A 20,848-nucleotide genomic window follows, 5' to 3' on the forward strand; every position below is an offset into this window, starting at 1 on the left:
CGATGATGATCATGAAACCATTGTCGATTCTTGTAAAAACCCATCTGATTCACTAATGTTCTTTAGGGAAGAAAATCTGCTGTCCTTGCCTGGTCTGGCCTACATGTGATTCCAGACCCACAGTAATATGGTTGACTCTTAAATGCCCTCTGAAATGGCCTGTCAAGCCGTTCAATTGTATCAAACTGCTACAAAGCCTCAAAAAAGGAATGAAACCGGACAGACCACCCGGCATCGACCTAGACGCCGGAAACGACAATGGCAATCTCATCCCTATTGACTAACATTTAGGGGCTAGTGCCCAAATTGGGAGAGCTGTCTCACAGACTAGTCAAGCAACAGCCTGACATAGGCATCCTCACAGAATAATACCTTATAGATAAAGTACCAGACTCCACCATCACCATCACTGGGTATGCCCTGTCTCAACGGCAGGACAGACCCAGCAGAGATGGCAGCACAGTGGTATACAGTCAGGAGGGAGTTGCCCTGGGAGTCCTTAGCATTGACTCCGGACCCCATGAAGTCTCATGGCATCAGGTCAAACATGGGCAAGGAAACCTGCTTATTACCACGTATCATCTGCCTCAGCTGATGAACCAGTGCTCCTCCACATTGAACGTCACTTGGAGGAAGCACTGAGCGTGACAAGCGTGCAGAATGTGCTCTGGTGGGGGACTTCAATGTCCATCACCAACAGTGGCTCGGTAGCACCACTACTGTCCGAGCTGGCCGAGTCCTAAAGGACAAAGCTGCTAGATTGGGTCTGTGGAAGGTGGTGAGGGAACCAACAAGAGAGAAAAACATACCTGTCCTCATCCTCACCAACCTGCCTGCCGCAGATGCATCTGTCCATGACGGTAAGAGTGACCACTGCACAGTCGTCGTGGAGACAAAGTCCCGCCTTCACATTGAGGATACCCTCCATCATGGCACTACTACTGTGCTAAGTGGGATAGATTTCGAACAGATCTAGCAACTCTAGACTGGGCATCTATGAGGCACTGTGGGTCATTAGCAGCAGCAGAATTGTACTCGAACACAATCTGTAACCTCATGGCCCAGCATATCCTGCACTCTACCATTACCATCGAATCGGTGGATCAACCCTGGTTCAATGAAGAGTGCAGGAGGGTAAGTCAGGAGGAGCACCAGGCATTTCTAAAAATGAGGTGTCAACCTAGTGAAGCTATGATACAGGATTACTTGCGTGCCAAACAGCATAAGCAGCAAGTGATAGGCAGATCTAAGCGATCCCACAACCAACGGATCAGATCTAAGCCCTGCAGTCCTGACACATCCAGTCGTGAATGGTGGTGGACAATTAAACAACTCACTGAAGGAGGAGGCTCCACAAATATCCCCATCCTCAATGATGGGGGAGCCCAGCACTTCAGTGCAAAAGATAAAGATGAAGCATTTGCTACAATCTTCAGCCAGAATTGCCAAGTGGATGATCCATCTTGGCCTCCTCCAGAGGTCCCCAGCATCACAGATGCCAGTCGTCAGCCAATTTGATTCACTGCACATGATATCTAGAAATAGCTGAAGGCACTGGATAGTGCAAGGGCTATGGGGCCTGATAATATTCTGGCAATAGTATTGCAGACTTGTGCTCCAGAACTTGCTGTGTCCCTAGCCAAGCTGTTCCAGTACAGCTACAACACTGGCATCTACCCGGCTGTGTTGAAAATTGCCCAGGTATGTCCAGTACACAAAAAGTAAGACAAATCCAACCCAGCCAATTACTGCCCCATCAGTCTACTCTCCATCATCAGTAAAGTAATGGAAGGGGCCATCAACAGTGCTATCAAATGGCACTTACTTAGCAATAACCTGCTCACAGACACTCAGTTTGGGTTCCACCAGGGCCACTCAGCTCCTGACTTCATTACAGCCTTGGTTCAGACATGGACAAAAGAGCTGAACTCCTGAGGTGAGGTGAGAGTGACTGCCCTTGACATCAAGGCAGCATTTGACTGAGTGTGGCATCAAGGAGCCCTAGCAAAACTGGAGTCAATGGGAATCGGGGGGTGGGGTGGCAGGATCTCTCCGCTGGTTGGAGTCATACCTTGCACAAAGGAAGATGGTTGTGACTATTGGAGATCATTCATCTCAGCTCCAGGATATCACTGCAGGAGTTCCTCAGGGTCGTGTCCTGATCTTTAGCAGCTTCATCAATGACCTTCCTGCCACCAGCAGGTCAGAGGTGGGGATGTTTGCTGTTGATTGCACAATGTTCAGCACCATTCGCAACTTCTCAGATACTGGAGCTGTCCATATCCCAATGCAGCAAGACCTGGACAATATCCAGGATTGGGCTGACAAGTAGCAAGTAACCACACAAGTAGCCACACAAGTGCTAGGCAATGACCATCTCCAACAAGAGAGGATCTAACCTTGACGTTCAATGGCATTACCATCACTGAATTCCCCCACTACCAACATCCTGAGAGTTACCATTGACCAGAAACTGAACTGGACTAGCCATATAAATACTGTGGCTACAAGAGCAGATCAGAGACTAGGAATCCTGTGACGAGTAACTCACCTCCTGACTTCCCAAAGCCTGTCCACCATCTACAAGGCACAATTCAGGGATGTGATGGAATACTCCCCACTTGCCTGGTTGAGTGCAGCTCCCACAAACACTTCAGAATCTTGACACCATCCAGGACAAAGCAGCTCGCATGATTGGTACGACATCCACAAGCATTCACTCCTTACACTACCGATGCGCAGTTGCAGCAGTGTGCACCATCTACAAGATGCATTGCAGGCATTCATCAAGACTCCTTAGACAGCACCTTCCAAACCCACGACTGCTACCACCTAGAAGGACAAGGGCAGCAGATAGATGGGAACACAACCACCTAGAGGTTCTCCACCAAGTCACTCACCATCCTGACTTGGAAATATATCGCTGTTCCTTCACTGTCGCTGGATCAATATCCTGGAACTCCCTTCCTAACAGCACAGTCTGTGTACCTACACCAGAGGGACTGCAGCAGTTCAATAAGGCAGCTCACTACCACTTTCTCAAGGGCAACTAGGGATGGGCAATAAATGCTGGCCCAGCCAGCGAAGCCCACAGCCCATGAATGAATTAAAAAAAGCAGCACAACATCACTTACAGGGGCGTGTCAGAGGAAAGCCTTTACCTACCAGACCAGCAGTAAGGCAGGGCTGGCTTTTATGAGCTGCAAAGTTAGGGCCGCACTGGGGAATGGGGGAAACTGACCTCAGGCTTGGGAAGTGGCTGCAGGTCTAGGGCTGTACTGGAGAAGGGGGGAATTGGTACTAGGCTTGGGAAGGGGCTGCAGGGCTAGGGTTGTACTGGGGGGTACAAGGGGAGGAGGTCGCACTCAGATGCATGATTGCAGGGAGGGTGTGGGGGGCTATCGTCCTCGGCGCCAGGATGGGGAGGCAGAGTATATTACAGAATGACATAAGCCACTTGGGGCCAGAATGGGAGAATTGCTGTGTGAAGAAATGCTTTGATTTACATTGTTGAGCTTGCAAAGACTATCTTTTTCCCAGCGCAGGAAGGGGGAAGCATGTCAGTCCAGTGTAAATTGTGCCCAGCATGTTGTGTGCAGGGCATGTTCGTAACATCACGCGCCTCTATCCATGGGGTTTCTAGCATCATACCCTACCACAGATGGCACATTCAGTGAGGGGAGGCATCTGCAGCCTATCGATGGAGAAAGGGCATTGTGGGGTAACTGAGGGCTTGTGGGGGGCTATGTGTTTAACTGTGCAACCGACCACAAGATTGGGATGGGTGAGGTTCATTCGGGGCTTTGGCACATCCACCTCAAAATGTTCAGGGGCTAACAAACGGATATCCACCACAACCACGATAGGATCAAGGAATACAGGGGCAGGATTGAGAGGTCCCAGAAGGATGGTAACCTGAACATTAAGCTCCTCCGGGATGATGGGAGGGGTTTCCATACTCATACAGGGTGGGTCCAATCTGGTCTGGCAGTGAGAGCTCAGCACCACCATTTTCCAAACCGTAGTGATGGTGCAGTGCAAAATTAGAATGAGGAGAAGCTCAGCTGGTGAGGGCTCTGCGGGCGGAGTGGAGGGCAGGTACATGCACTGCGGGGGGCTGATTAAAGGGGCACCCAACTGAACTGTGCATTCCCAAATGAGGAGAGAAGCACAGCTGAGACAAGTTAGAAGCCTTTCAATGACAATGCAGGGAATCAGGAAGGTGAACCAACGATGCATTCATGTATGACTAATCCTGCAAAGGGCAATAATCGACCTCCTTGTTTTAACCCCTTGTTCACAGTGTCCCCAGAGCGTTAATGAACCCCAGAGCAGTTGGGTGACTGGACAAGCTTCAGAAGCAAGTTAGAATCGTGGTTCTGGAGGTTCACAGAAGAGATGCCTCAGGCACTCCCCTCAAATAATCCTGAATAGACATTTTCTCTCATGTTTATTCCCAAGAGTGTAATATTAGGGTCCAGTGAATGAGGCTTCCAGCGCCTCAGCAAAAAGTAGCACATCCAAGCGCCTGGGCAAAGCAATGTCATAGCAGACGGTCATGTAAAGGTGGGAGGTGGGGAGCACCTTGATATGCACCTTACACTGGCCATCATTTCAGGGGCGAGTAGTTGCTGACACAGGAACAAAATCCTTGAACGCACATTCGCTGATGAATCATTTGGAGGCTAAAGTTGACTCTCGTCTGTTTCTGATTGATGCTGCAGAAAGGAGCATCAGGAAGTAGAGCCTGGATTTATTGCTGCTGCATAATCACACACAAGCAGGAGAGAAGGAGAAGATTGCAATGGAGGTGCCTGGCTTGCCAAAGTAAGGAGCAAGGGCCAGCATGGCCCCTTCTGGACACAGAGGATGAGACTTACAGAAACGCTGTGCATAGGCGGCTCACAAGACCCAGGATTTATAGATCTCACATGTCTTATTTGCAGATGAGTGAGAACCAGTGTCGTTGACAGCTCTGCTTGCCCAGGGATCTGGTGACTCACATTTGCCACATTCTCCAGGAATTGGCGCCATGGGGGCTGGGAGAGCATCCATTGCCAGTGGCTCTGAAAGTAATGACTGCAGTTAGCTGGTCACTCCTTCCAGGGATCCACTGGGATCTCTCAAATGTTCACACACAAACGCATTCCTGAGGTCACAGACGTCCTTTTTGCTAGGGTCCACAATTACGTCAATTTCAACAGAGATCAAGCAAGCCAGAACACCAGAGCTCTTGGCTTAGCTGAGATTTCCGGATTCGCACAGGTGCAGGGTGCCATGGACTACACTCATGTCCCCGACAACAGGCACTCCAATACATGAACTGGAAAGGCTAACACTCGCTCAATGTACAGCTGGTCTACGATCACAATAAACTGATCATGCAGGATTGTGCCAGACACCCAGGAAGTGTCCACTACTCATATATCTTGAGCAGATCACAGATGCCAAATCCCAGGCATCTTCAAGGGACCACACAGGATCCAGGGCTGGCTCCTCGGTGACATGGCCAATGATGCCTGTGTAGCATCCGCAGACCCCTGCAGAGAGAAGGTACAATGAGGCCATGCCGCTAGTTGATCATCGGTGGAGCACACTGTAGGAATCTTAACGATGCGATTCCAATGCCTGGACAGATCTGGTGGGGCACTCCAGTACACTTCCCAGAGGGTCTCATGATCATCATAGCTTGCTGTGTGCTGCACAACCTGGTGCTGCAAAGGGGAGAGGTCTTGCCAGATGCTGACATGGAGGAGCTGCCTATCTCCTCCGATGAGGAGGACATCGAAGGGGATGAGGGCATTGAGTTCGAGAAAGCCAAGGCTACAGGGGAAGAGGCCATAGCATTGGCTAGATGAGGCAGGCATGCCAATGAGGTCCTCATAGTCCACCAAGTTCCAAGAGGAGGATGATAAGTTGCATCATCCCTTGCCCTTTGGACAACTGCCCTCTATCATGGGCCAACATTGCTTTGTTATTCCAGCCTGGCTACTTCTCTCATTTCAACCGTGAACGACAATATGTGGGTAAATAGTTACACATGAAGCTCACATTGTCCTGATCCTTTAAAGGATGATGAAGCCTCAGAGTATGTATCCTTGCTGAGATGAGGTGCTAACGGGAGGAGGGAGTCCCGGCATCAGACATCAGAAGGTGCTGCCTCTTCAAGCGTCTCTCCAGCATCCTAGTCGCAGTGGCAGCCTTCAAGAGCCAGGAGCTGTTCCATTACCCTCAGTGGGCTCATAGCTGTATGCCTTCAATCTGACAAAGCTCCTCAAGGAGATCCACCTCCAGCAACGGGACAATGCATTCTGTGTAATCTCGATGGTGAAACTGATAGGTGACGCATGGGCCAAGGCAGCAGAGGACTTTCCGTAGGTGTGCATCTAATCAGAGATGGCTGAATCCTCTGTCACCTTCTTCTCTATCATGTTAACATCCAGCACTCTCAGTTAGGGATGCTGGCCTGCCTTTATCCTCACTTCACTCTGCGTATGGACCACTTGAGGATGACAGCGTCCAACCACTTGCATGCCAGACATTGAAAAACCTCCTCTTTAAGACACACATTGTGCCCTCATGGCCAGCCTCGCCCTTGCAAACTCCAAAACACTCATGAAGCCCTCAAGGTCACAAGTTGTCGCTAATAAAAAGCAGACTTCAGCTTCAGTGCATCCTCGCTCTTACCCCATTGCTCCCCTCAACATTGTCTAAAGCTACAATGTGCGCTTCCAGAGAAAGCTCAAAGGCTCTATTGACCACCAAAATTCACCATTTGCAACTGGCATCACTCGTTTCGGTGAGTGTTTCGGTGATGGGATACACAGCGCGGGATCCCAACATTGTGACGAGAGCCTCGTGGCCGTAATCCAGACAATTACAGGTTGAGAAACGTTCGAGGTTGTAGGTTCCAGCAATAATGTAGGGGCAATAATGTGGCTGAAAGGGGTAGAATTTTGGCACCTTGAGGGGGCAAGATCCTCCCACTTATTGGTGAGCTTAGCAGATGTACTCGGAATGTCAGAAATGCGGTTGGCAGACAGGAGTGCACATGAATTCTGAGTATGGGCTTATGGCATGAAAACCCTGCTGGAAGACTGAGAGCACATGGAGTTGCACGATATATACCCCTCCTTCATGTGTTAACACATCTCTCCTTGTAAACTATGCCTTCAGCTTTCAAGAATGCAGACGAGATAGGAGAACACCTCTGCCTCAATCTTACACAGCCAAGAATAAACATGACATGACCCTGCAAAGTATGTGAACGAAGCTCCTTCCACAAGCACACTTACCGTTAAGGCCGAAGCGTCACTGATGTTGAGAATGATCTGGAAAAGGGCCACACACTGTGGTGATATGGAATCACACTACAAAGACAAGAGGCTCATGATAACAACTTCTGCAATAAGTGAGAGGATGGATCATGGTATCTCACCTGATTGGCAGCAACACAGCTCCTCATAAAAAGGAGGCATAAGCAAGAGGAGATGTAAAATAGGTGTGAATCTATTTACATTTATGAACATTATATACATGTGGTAAACACCCATGCTACCGTTGTGCTCCCAAATCTTTTTAACTTCTCTAATCCTACTGCTATATCTTGGAGTTTCCCCGCTATCCACGCTGGAGATGGAGGCAGCCTGCTGACTGCTACGTCCTGTTGTCTGTGATGACTTTGGCAGGCATCCTCTGGAGGGCTGAGACCTGGAGGGCCCTGGCCTGCTTTGAAGGTGCACCCTCCTTGGCCTGGAGCTGGAGGTGATGGGGTCACAAGAAGAGAAGATTGGGATTGGCTGGACAGTCCCAGAGTCAGCTGGGTATATAGCCCCAAGGTGTTCAGCTGTTGCTCTTCTTCCCTATGGGTGCCTGAGGGCTCTGGCTGACTCCTTGAGGAGAAGGGGCAGCTGGAATGAGATCTAGGTGCTTCATAAACCCTTCGCATAGCCACTGATGGATGCCACCAATGGCTACAACAATGGAATGCTGCTCTTGCAGCAGTGCAGGGCCGATGTCCTGGTCCAAGGTCTCCACAGCAGCTGCCGTACTGCCAATGTTGACCTCGGTGTGTTGGCATGCTGGTGCTATCACCTCAGATTGAATATGGACGGACTTCTTTATCGTCCGTTGCAATCTGAGGAATGCAGCTGACATCCTTCTCTGATATTCCCATGATCGCCACTGCAGCTCCACCAACTGATTTAGGAACCTGCCCAGAGGCTTGTCATCTGCCTCAGACTCAGCAGAATCATGGCATCCAGCAGTCCTCCTAGTGCCAGCAACCTCGGATGTGCCTCCCTCCACCTGCTGTGGACCAAATTGTGTGCTGTGCTCACCAGACTGTGACCCCAAGGTTGCTTCAGGACTAGGTCTCAACAAGTTGTGTGTCTCTGCGATGCTGGAGGGTATGAGTGAGTGCTGTGACAGGTCTTCTATGGTGCAATCCTCCAGTTCCTCAACTGAGGTGTCGTCGGGGCTGGAGCTGAGGGCTTGGCTTGTGGTTGCCCTTGGGTGCTTGGCAGAGGTGCCTATGAAAGAAAGAAGAAATAATCAGTGTATGGCAGGCGACGCTAAAACAGGGCAATGCACTCACAGTATTGAGGGATGAGCTGGTGCAGGATTCTCACTTGGGTGTGCGCCACCCGCTTCACCACTGGATACGGTCCATGTCCTCTCTGGCCAGCTCAATGGCTCAATTCTTGTAGAGAGTGAGGATCTTGTTTTCAGCCACTCCACCCCTGGCCTGAGACCTCTCTCTGCGATTGTGCGCGTGCTTGTCCTGCATAAAGACAGATGGAGAGTGTGAGCAGGAAGAGTGCCAGGGCATATGGTAAGGATACCTGCCATGTGTGGGTGCTGAGTGCAGCCATGGATGGGATGAGGCAAACTGCAGAGGAGATGAGGCCAGATGGAGATGTGAAGGTGTCTGTGAGAGAGTGAGTGGTGATGTCCATTGAGCTGGCAGCATGTGAGATGCCAGTGAATGTGTGATGGGCTGGTGGGTGTCTGAGTTGAGAGTGTTGAAATAGTTGACTTACCCTGACTGCATGAATGAGACCATTCATCCTCTTTCTGCACTGGATGGCTGACCTTTTCTGTGCTGCATTGGCACTGACCTCCACTGTCATCGCCTTCCAAGCTAGAGTGGTAAGGTTGGTGGACCTCCTCCGGCCATCATGGGAGATAGAGGACATTGTGGCGGGCCTCAGCTGCATCCAGCAGGAGTTCCAGTGAAGTGTTACTCTATTTTGGAGCAGCATGCTTCATCCCATTGGGAGCCATGTCTTCCATAGGACAGCTCTGGGCTGCAGGCATTAAAAAACCTGTCACGGGTGGCGTTTAAACATGCAGCCCAGAGTGAGGAAGCAGTGAGTTCACAGTGGGGCGGGCGAATCAAAGGCTGCCCACCTGTGATCTGGCATGTTTCCTGTATGCATATAATTAATGTGGTGGGAAGCAGACAATTCAGGACGAAAACCCACCATTGTGGCCGGCAGGTAGAACGCCATTTTTCACGCCAGCTACCGCACTTAGTGCAATGAAGGGAAATTCTTGCCCTGGAGGTTATTTTGATGAATAGGTGAAAACCTATTAAAGTTGTAAATTAAAGTTGTAGTTGTGTTCCTGAAAAGTGCAACTTTTAAGTGAAACAACTTTAAGCAAATCAGATTTTCCCATTGAAACCAATGTAAAAGCTATAGTTAGATTCTGTAGGACCTTTCTCACCAGAAAAAAATCATTAAAACATTATACCTTGTAAGTTGAAATACTTTACATTGCTAAATTCCTATATTGATAAATGATGTAACTTTTAAAATAAAATAAATTCAAAGATATGAAAGACATATGGTAGCTTTCTACTTACCTCCCACTCCCTGCCAATCCTGCTCACTACCGATCCTGCTTGCCGAGCCTCCCACTCAACACACACAGATCAGATCGCCAGATCAATACGAATGACAATAGCTCATCCTTTCAGAAAGACCCCACAGTTCTCCTTCTCACACCTTCACATCACCATTTTCATTTTCTAGGCTTTTCATCTCCGCTACTCTAACTAGAAATCCACTTCACCATTCTGTGCCTAGACTTTGCAGCTTCAGTCATAAATTCACCTTTTAATAGTTTAATCCTATATTTCCTAATGTGATTGTCCAATTTAAAGTGATTTCCTAGTTTTCCGTTCTCTCTGCCATTTTACATCTGTCTATAAGGTTACTTAGTAAATCCCATATCACCGCTGTACCTTCCCCTCTAAATTTAGAAACACTAGGCTTAACCATGTACGTAGGTGGTTTTTCATCAGTAATTCATATGGTGTTGAACCTGTAGTCAAATGGTGTTGCATAATAACTGAGAAGAAAGCGGGAAAGTCGAGATTCTAGAGCACCTTCTGATAACCTTTTCATACCAGGCTTGAAAGTTTGTACAGCTCTCTTGGCCAAACCATTCGATGAGGGATGGTAAGGGGCTGTTTTAATATGTCTGATTCCATTCAGATTCATGAATTTCTGAAACTTTGTGCTTGTAAAGATCATACCGTTATCAGACAATTTCAGGTAGGCCATGTATGCTAAAAAAGTGATACAGCTTCTTGATAGTTGCGCTCAATGTTGGCGATTTGACTTCGTATACATCCAGCTATTTAGAATGTGCATCTACGATCAATAAAAACACGGTACTGAAGAATGGTCCTACATAATCAATATATAGTATAACCCAGGGTCGACCAAGCCACTCCCATGGATGCAGGGAAGCTGAAACAGGCAACTTCTGTTGTTGCTGACAGTGGAGACAGTGCATGACCATGCTTTCAATGTCAGTGTTAATGCCTGGCCACCAGACATAGCTTTGTGTAGGCATTTTCATCTTTGATATGCTTGGATGCACATTGTGAAGCTCTGTCAAGAGTGGTTCTCTACCTTGTGATGGGATGGCAACTCTTGATCCCCAAAACAAAATTCCATCTTGACAACTTAACTCTGTGTTTCTAGCATGGAATGGTTTCAAATCTTCAGATACAGGCAAATTTGACCATCCTTGCAAAACAAATTCTCTGACTTTTGACAATATTGGATCTCTGTTCATCCAGTTCCTAATTTGCTTAGCACACATAGGCGAAGAATCCAAGAAATTCAGTAAAGCACGAATTCTTGTGGAACAGGAGCTGGTAGAATGCTATCTGGTAACGGGAGACAAATGAGCGCGTTCCCATTTGCAATGTGTAAGCCAGGGAGGTACATAAAAGTATACTCATACACAGGTAATATCAGAGCCTAACGTTGTATTCTTGCTGATGCTATTGGCGAATGGTCTTATGCTCACTGAATAAGCCCATTAATGGTTTATGGTCCAACACAATGGTGAAATGTCATCCATGTAGGTACTGTTGGAATTTTTTCACCCTGAATATCACTGATAAGCCTTCCTTTTCTAGCTAGGAATAACCCTTCTCAGCTGTGGAGAGGGTTCTCAAGACATGGTCAATGGGCCTTTCTGATCCATCTTCCATTCTATGTGATAACACGGTTCCTACACTATAAGGAGAGGCATCACATGCTAATACCAACTGCTTTGATGGGTCTGAGTGTACCAATAAACAAAACAATGCAACAGTTTCTTTACTTTCAAAAAGGCTTCTTCCTGTTGTAAATTTTACAATCAACAGTGATTCTTTTTTTAACAACAAGCATAATGGGGTCAACACAGTTGATAAACTAGGCAAGCAGCGGCTATAGTAGTTGACCATACCCAGGAAGGACTTGAGTTCGGTTACATTGGATCGTGAGGATGCATCTTTTATTGCTCAACCTTTCTCTTCTACTGGATGCAAACCCATGATGTCTGACCTGTGACCCAGGTTGGCACTCGAAATGTGTGTTTTTCCTTCTTTACCTGCATGTCGGCTTCCATGAACCTTCTTACCGCCTCCTCCAGCTTGGCCAAATGGTCGGTCTCGGTTGACCTTGTGATTAGAACATCATCTAGGTATACTACCATTCAGGGAAGTCCTTGCAAAAGACTCTCCTTTGTTCTCTGGAATATAGTGCATGCAGACGAGACTCGAGTGTACTGATAAAGGCCCTTGTGTGTGTTAATAGTCAAGTATTCTCTCGACGTGCTATCCAGTTCCAATTTTTGGTAGGTGTGCCTCATATCCAATTTTGTATAGGACTTGCCTCCAGCCAACTTTGCAAATAAGTCGTCTATCCTTGGAATGGGGTACTTGCATAGTTTTGCTGCTGTTACAGACTTGGTTTTCCAGATAGATTTCTCATAAGAAACAGTTAACTTTATTTACAGCACTTCAGCAGCAGTTAAATGCTTCCATCAAGATCCATAACAAGGCACAAACTCCATCCCTAACGTTCCCCATGCTTAGGGCTGATTTGTTCACACTGTCACGTGATACTATAGGTACAATAAGTCTTAAAGCTACAGTCACCACATTCCTTAAAGCTACAGTCACCACATTCCTTAAAGCTACAGTTACTACATTCCTTGCCCTTTTTTTTTTGCAATTTGTATTTACAAGAACAACTACATTCATGACATCACAAATATGTACACAGGTTATGAAATTATCAGTTCAGTCTCACAGGTGGTTTCCTGATCTGGTTGCTACGTCATAGCTCCACAACTTTAGAATCTCTTACTGAATCTTCATTTTCTGCAACTGCAGCAACATCAGGTACCTCCTTAGGCACAGGCAGTTCAGTGTTATCCACTCCGACAGAGACATCAGATATGTATATCCTTGGTTGATCAATCACAACGGGAACCACAGGTTCTACAATGGTTACAGGTGGATCATCGGTTTGTTGGGGTATCTCCCTTCTCAAATGATCCACGTGTTTTCGGGTGATCCAGTCCTCCACTTTTACGTTGTGCGACAACAGTCTGGTCACAGAAACCATTACACCACTTAGGGCTCACTGGTTGGAGCCTCCACAGAACATCATGGAGCTCCCGATAGACAGCAGGAGGGGCTATACCCTCAGTTACCACAATAGTTTTTGAACTCAAATTATTTACTTTGAAAATGGATAAGAAATTACCCTGAACCATGTTTTGCCAGGATGTTGAGTTGAAGGGGAACTCCTGCTCCAGCCATCTTCACAGAATTTTTTTTTAAAGACTGGTTTTGCTGGCACTATGACTCTAGCCAATGATGTCATTGGTTTTCTGCATGCGTGTGGACAAATGCACATGCGCAGACGGGCATCGGCAGCCATCTTGCATTGGCAGGAGACACAGTGTAAATTTTATGTGACATTATACAAAAAGTAATCTTCACAGCATGGCATTTTGTTAAACACCTAGTGCACACCTTTCATGAATTACACTTATTTTCTCTAGCACTTCCTTCTGCTTCTACGAGATGCATCCTGTGTGGTTTCAGCAGAGGTTTTGGCCGACTGTCAGATCCCTACTTTGTCTACTTAGGAACTTTTGGCTGTTGCCCCCTGCGTCTCGGAGCCTCTGAAGCTCCTGTCAAGGATTGCCCCATTCACACCTGTGCAGGGGCAGTGTCAGCCATCCAGACAGAAGGCAACATGTCAGGAACTGGCTGAGGGAGGAGTGTTTTGGAAGGAAACGGATGAGAAGTGGAAGCACTTTGAATGCAGTTCCCCCTTCACCATCCCCTTCTCCTCTGCCAGCGCCACATCACTCCTACCGCTTTGTTATAGAACACCTCAGTGCAGATCAGTGATGTATCGTAAGCATGGATAATGCCATTCTGCTTAATTTGGCAGATACCTCCTGTATGGCTGTGGTCATTGTCTGCATAGATGCTTTTGACGGCTGTGTTTGGAGCTCCATGGAAGCAGCCATCCTCTACATGGCAGATATTCTCACAGGTCCTTGTGCCACCAATGCACTAGTGATTCAGCTGGACCCCACCAGTCTCTCCGCGATTGAGGAGAGTGCGTGTGGCAAGTCTGCCAGTGATTGGTTAAGTTGCTGCTCTTTCTCGAGCCGACTCTTTTTCATTGATGGCCTCTGGGTTGAGTATCCAAGTCCAGCTGAGCAGAGCTTGAAGAGGATTAAACCCTGCCTCACTCACTCCAAATGATATCAAGAAATGGCTGAAGGCACTGCAAAGGCTGAGGGATCCTGACAGGATCCTGGCAGTAGTCCTGATGACTTGTGCTCCGTCACTAGCAGCGCCTCCAGCCAAGCTGTTCCAGTACAGCGATAACACTGGTATCTACCTGACAATGTGGAAAATTCCCCAGGTATGTTCTGTCCACAAAAAGCGAGACAAATCCAATCTGGCCAATTACCACTCCATCAATCTACTCTCAATTATCAGCAAAGTGATGAATGGTGTAGTAGGCAGTGCTATCAAACAGCACTTACACGCCAATAATCTGCTCGCTGATACTCAGCTTTGCTTCTGCCAGGGCCATTTAGCTCCTCACCACATTACAGCCTTTGTCCAAACACGGACAAATGAGCTGAACTCAACAGGTGAGGTGAGAGTGACATGAAGGCAGCATTTCACTGAGTGTAGCATCTAGGAGCCTAGAAAACTGGAGTCAATGGGAGTCAGGGAGAAACTCTCCAGTAGTTGGGGTCATTCCTAGCACTAAGGAAGATGGTTGTGGTTGTTGGAGGTCAGTCATCTCAGCTCTAGGACATCACTGCAGGAGTTCCTCAGCGTAGTGTCCTAGGCCCAACCATCTTCAGCTGCTTCATCAATGACCTTCCCTCCATTATAAAGTCAGAAGTGGGGATGTTCGCTGATGATTGCACAGTTTCAGAACCATTTACAACTCCTCAGATACTGAAGCAGTCCGTGCTCATGTGCAGCAAAACCCAGACAACAGTGATGCTTAGGCTGATAAGTGGCAACTAACATTCATGCTGCACAAGTGCCAGGCAATAACCATCTCCAACAAGTGAGAATCTAACCATCTCCCCTTGACATTCAATGGCATGACCATCACTGAATTTCCCACTATCAACATCCAGGGGGTCGCCATTGACCAGAAATTGAACTGAACCAGCCATATAAATATTGTGCTAAAACAGGAGATCAGAGGCTGGGAATTCTGTGGTGCATAACTCATCTATTGACTCCCCAAAGCCTGTCCGCCATCCAGAAGGCACAAGTCAGGAGTGTGATGGAATACTTTCCATTGTCTGGATGAGTGCAACTCCCACAACACTTGAGAAGCTCAACACCATCTAGGACAAAACAGCCTGCTTAATTGGCACCTCATCCACCCCCTTAGACATTCACTCCCTCCGCTACTGATGCACAGTGACAGCAGTGTGTACCATGTACAAGATGCGCTGCAACAACTCGCCAAGACTCCTTCAACAGCACCTTCCAAACCTGTGACTTCTACCACTTAGAAGAACGAGGGCAGCAGATGCATGGGAACACCCCCACCTGCAAGTTCCCCTCTAAGTCACATGCCATCCTGAGTTGGGACAATATTGGTGTTCCTGTCCCTGGATCAAAATCCTAGAACTCCCTTCCTAACAGCACTGTGGATGTACCTAGACCACATGAACTGGAGCAGTTCAAGAAGGCAGCTTACCACCATCTTCTCAAGAACAGTTAGGGTGAGCAACAAATGTTGGGCTTACCAGCAATGCCCACATCCCATGAAAGATTAAAGCAAAAAGCTGTCCCTGCTACCAATGTCTGCTGTGGCTTACTTGCGAGGTGTGAATCATCAGGTGACGATGCAGCTAACTGTCTAATTGGACCCACTGAAATGGGGATATTTGCACTGGTGCATGGTTGTAGGTCCTGTGACTGTCCAACCTCAGATAAAAATGAACTCCTCTGAGGAGTTGTTGTCAGACCTGACCACGGATTGTTGATATATACGTGAAGGCTCCAGGGACAGAAGAAATAATATGAATTAGTCCTAACAAAGTCATCATCTTGCCAATCAGCACAGTTGGCCTTCTCATGGTTCAGTGCTCAATTAAACTAAATTAACATGTATGCCACAGATATTTTTAACTCTGTCACCTGCGAGCTTCCTATCTCTCCAGCTCTGATTATCAGCAATGCAGATGTGCAACTTATAGCATGGCCTCTTCCTCTGGACTATGTGTGGTGGCCCACCTCCAGTACTTTCCCTTGTGACACAAAGAGCAAAAGGTCATAAGAGGACATATGAGTGAGTGAAGGTGAGGCATTCACCCGATGGATATAGTGTAGTCAGTGAGAGTGACTGTCAACAGATGCATCCCACTAGGGTAAGTGGCAGTGGTGGATGAATAAATGGGGAGGTAATAAAGTACAAGAAAGTGTAAATATAATATAAGAGTAAGAAAGTGAACTATGGTTACTGTTGCAACCTAAGCGGGTATGACGAGTGATGTGCTGGAATGTGCTTGACATGTTTGGAAGAATGAGGAGAGACAATACATAATAAAGAATACAATTCAAAAAGCAGTGCAGGAACAGAGGGCTATTGGGGTGGATATGCATAAATCATTGAAGATGGCAGGCAGGTTGAGAAATTATAAAGCATATGGGATCCTGGGCTTTATAAATAGAGGTATAGAGTACAAGAGCAAGGAAATTATGGTGGGCCTTTATAAAACACCAGTTTAGCCTCAACTGGAGTATTTTGTGTCCTTTTTTGGGTGCCACATTTTCAAAAGAATGTGAAGGCATTGGAGAGGGTGCAGAAAAGATTTACAAGAATGGTTCCACGATAAGAGACTTCAGTTAAGTGGATAAATTGGAGACACTGAGGTTGTTCTCCTTCGAGAAGGGATGGTTGAGAGGAGATTTGATAGAAGTGTTTAAAAATATGAGGGGTCTAGACAAAGTAGATTGAGATGCATTGTTCCCATTGGTGGATTGGTCAAAAACAGGGGGACACAAATTTAAGGTGATTGGCAAAAGAACCAAAGGCGACATGAGGAGTGGTGAGTGGTTAGGATCTGGAAAGTTCTGCCTGAGAATGTGATGGAGGCAGATTCAAGTGAAACTTTTAAAAGAGAGTTGAACAATTATTTGAAGAGAAACAATTTGCATGGCTACAGAGAAAGGGCTGTAGAATGAGACTAGTAGTGCTGTCTTTGCAGAGAATTGGCATGGTCATGAAGGACAAAATGGCCTCCTACTGTACCATAGGCAGTCTATGATTCTATGATTAACAGTGCCTCCTGACTAAAGTAATAGTCAAACATCACTTTGAAAAATCTTCTTAACTTTAGCACCTTCTAAGTATGATCCAATGTTAAGTAATATCAGAATGTTTTTTTTTTGTTTTTCAATTTTTAGGTGCTTCAGAAACTTGGTAAAGCAGATGAAACAAGAGATGAACAGTTTGAAGGATTTGTACAGAACTTCAAAAAGCAAGAGGTAAGTAAAGAAGGAATTTGCATTTATATAGTATATTCTCATATCCCAGGATTGCCAAAATATATCTGAACTAATGAATTACTTTTGTGGTGTAGTTATTGTTGTTTTTTTCTCATTTGTTCATGGGCTGTGGGAGTCAAGCCAGCATTTGTTGCCCATCCCTAATGGCCTTTGAACTAAGTGGCTTACTAGTGCATTTCAGAGGGCAGTTATGAGTCAACTACATTATGTGGGTCTAGAGTCACTAATTCATCATTTTGAGTTTATTCATCCAGCTGCTGTGGTGGGATTTGAACCTGTGCCCTCAGAGCATTAGCCTGGATCTCTAATGACATCACTACTACATCATCATCTCCCCACTGAAACTAAGGCAAATGCAGCAAATCTTTTAGTACACATCAAGTTTCCACAATGAAATGATTGGGCAGTTAATCTGATTTTTTGGGGGGTTTATTTGGTCGAAGGAGGAACATTGGCCCAGTATCATGTTCTGTCAGTGAGGTTGAGAACTAGACATCGTTGCTTCATTCTGCAGGAAAAACATGAGCTTAGCATGTGATTGAGAATGAAATAGCGCTTTCTGTCTACTGATGTAATTAAGTCATGCTCACTTGATGTTGAATATTAACAAGCTGTACAGAAACAGCCATAGTTAGTTAAGGAATCAATCAATTTACCAATGTCCCTATATTAACTGATTTCATTAAGAAAATGTCTAATGTTCTCCCCTCCTCTATTTTATAATTTCCCTTTCCTTTTAAAGTTTCTTCACCCTGCACCAATTCCTGGCTAGTGTGAAAAGCAATAATAACAACTTGTGTTTATATAGTGCATTCTGACATCGTAAAACATTCTGCTGCGCTTCACAGGAACATTAGAAAACAAATCTGTCTAATAAAAAAGCTTGGCCAAAGAGGAAAGTTTTAAGGAGCATCTAAAAGGAGGAGAGAGAGGAATGGGGAAAGTGAGGTTTATGGAGAGAATTCCTGAGCTTATAGCTTTGACAGCTGAATCTGTGTTTCCTGGTTCTTGGCTCTTTGAAACATTTTCTCTGTATCTGCTCTGTCTAGACACCTCATGATTTTGAACATCTCTATCAAATCTCCTCTCAACCTTAATTTCTCTAAGGAGAACAGCCTCAGCTTCTCCAATTTATCCACATAACTGAAGTCCCTCATCCTTGGAGCCATTCTCGTAAATCTTTTCTGCACCCTCTCTAATTAGCCTTCACATCCTTCCTAAAGTGTGTTGCCCAGAATTGGACACAATACACCAGTTGAGGCTAAACCAGTGTTTTATAAAGGTTCATCAGAATTTCCTTGCTTTTGCACTCTTTACCTCTATTTTTAAAACCAGAAAATGGTATGCCTTTTTAACCACTTCCTCCACCAATCCTGCCAACTTCAACTTTTTGTGCACCCCTAGGTCACTCTATTCCTGCAGCCACTTTAGAATTGAACCCTTTAGTGTCTCTGGCTTCTCCCCATTCTTCCTACCAATATGTATCACTTCACACTTTTCTGCACCACATTTCACCTGACACGCACTGGAGTGCTGTGTTTGGCTGCAGTAGAGGCTTCAGTTGGAGATTGGTGACTGAGGGAGTTTTACAGTTTAAAACAGCAAGAGGAGAGCCACGATTTTCACAGTTTGAAACAGTAAGGGGAGAGCCGGGATTTTCACAGTTTAAAACAGCGAGAAGAGAGACGGGATTTTCAAAGTTTAAAACAGCGAGAGGAGAGCTGGGAGTTTCACAGTTTAAAACAGTGAGAAGAGAGCCGGAATTTTCACAGTTTAAAACAGCGAGAGGCGAGCCGGGAGTTTCACAGTTTAAAACAGCGAGAGGAGAGTCACGATTTTCACAGTATAAAGCAGTGAGAGGAGAGCCGGGAGTTTCCAGTTTAAAACAGTGAGAAGAGAGCCGGAATTTTCACAGTTTAAAACAGCGAGAGGAGAGTTGGGATTTTCACAGTTTAAAGCAGTGAGAAGAGAGCCGGGAGTTTCACAGTTTAAAACAGTGAGAAAAGAGCCGGGATTTTCTAGTTTAAAACAGCAAGAGGAAAGCTGGTATTTTCACAATTTAAAGCAGCAAGAAGAGAGCCGGGAGTTTCAGTTTAAAGCAGTGAAAGGAGAGCCAGGAGTTTCACAGTTTAAAAGTGTGAGAGGCGAGCCGGGATTTTCACAGTTGAAAACAGCAAGCGGAGAGCCAGGAGTTTTACAGTTTAAAACAACGAGAGGCAAGCCGGGTATTTCACAGTTTAAAACAGCGAGCAGAGAGTCAGGCGTTTTCACAGTTTAAAACAGTGATAGGTGAGCCGGGATTTTCACAGTTTAAAACAGCAAGAGGAAAGTCAGGATTTTCACAGTATAAAGCAGCGAGAGGAGAGCCGGGTGTTTCACAGTTTAAAACAGTGAGAGGAAAGCCGGGGATTTTACAGTTTAAAACAGTGAGAGGAGAGCAGGGGATTTTACAATTTAAAATAGCGAGAGGCAAGCCGGGGTTTTTACGGTTTAAAACAGCGAGAGACGAGCTGGGATTTTCACACTTTAAAACAGCGAGAGGCGAGCCGGGAATTTCACAGTTTAAAACAGCAAGAGGAGAGTCGGGATTTTCACCATTTAAAACAGTGAGAGGAGAGCCGGGGTTTCACAGTTTAAAGCAGCGAGCAGAGAGCCGGGAGTTTCATAGTTTAAAGTAGCAAGCGGAGAGCTGGGAGTTTTACAGTTTAAAGCAGCGAGAGGAGAGCCAGGATTTTCACAGTTTAAAACAGCGAGAGGAGAGCCAGGATTTTCACAGTTAAAAACAACAAGAGGCAAGCCGGGGTTTTTACAGTTTAAAACAGCGAGAGGCGAGCCGGGAATTTCACAGTTTAAACAGCAAGAGGAGAGTTGGGATTTTCACAGCTTAAAACAGCGAGAGGTGAGCCGGGATGATCGCCGTTTAAAACAGTGAGAGGAGAGCCGGGGTTTCACAGTTTAAAGCAGCGAGCAGAGAGCCGGGAGTTTCATAGTTTAAAGTAGCGAGCGGAGAGCCTGGAGTTTTACAGTTTAAAGCAGCGAGAGGAGAGCCAGGATTTTCACAGTTTAAAACAGCGAGAGGAGAGCCGGGAGTTTCACAGTTTAAAACAGCAAGAGGCAAGCCGGGGTTTTTACAGTTTAAAACAGCGAGAGGAGAGCCGGGGTTTTCACAGTTTAAAACAGCGGGAGGCAAGCCTGGGTTTTTACAGTTTAAAACAGCGAGAGGAGAGCTGGAGTTTTACAGTTTAAAACAGCGAGAGGAGAGCCGGGAGTTTTACAATTTAAAGCAGCGAGAAGAGAGCCAGGAGTTTCACGGTTTAAAGCAGCGAGAGGAGAGCCGGGTGTTTCATAGTTTAAAACAGCGCGAGGAAAGCCGGGGATTTTATAGTTTAAAACAGTGAGAGGAGAGCAGGGGATTTTACAGTTTAAAACAGCGAGAGGAAAGCCGGGGTTTTTACGGTTTAAAACAGTGAGAGGCAA

General features: G+C 46.3%; 1 protein-coding gene across 1 annotated transcript in view; it reads left to right on the forward strand.

Moving 5' to 3' along the window:
• Positions 1–20,848, forward strand: part of amph (amphiphysin) — a 289,286-nt gene that overhangs the window by 100,490 nt on the left and 167,948 nt on the right. The window contains exon 2 of the mRNA XM_041189423.1: positions 17,270–17,350. Within this exon, the coding sequence (XP_041045357.1) occupies positions 17,270–17,350 (81 nt within the window). The remainder of the gene's footprint in view (positions 1–17,269; positions 17,351–20,848) is intronic.

This window comes from Carcharodon carcharias, chromosome 6 (genome assembly GCF_017639515.1).
Source record: "Carcharodon carcharias isolate sCarCar2 chromosome 6, sCarCar2.pri, whole genome shotgun sequence".
In the NCBI taxonomy this organism is placed as follows: Eukaryota; Metazoa; Chordata; class Chondrichthyes; order Lamniformes; family Lamnidae; genus Carcharodon; species Carcharodon carcharias.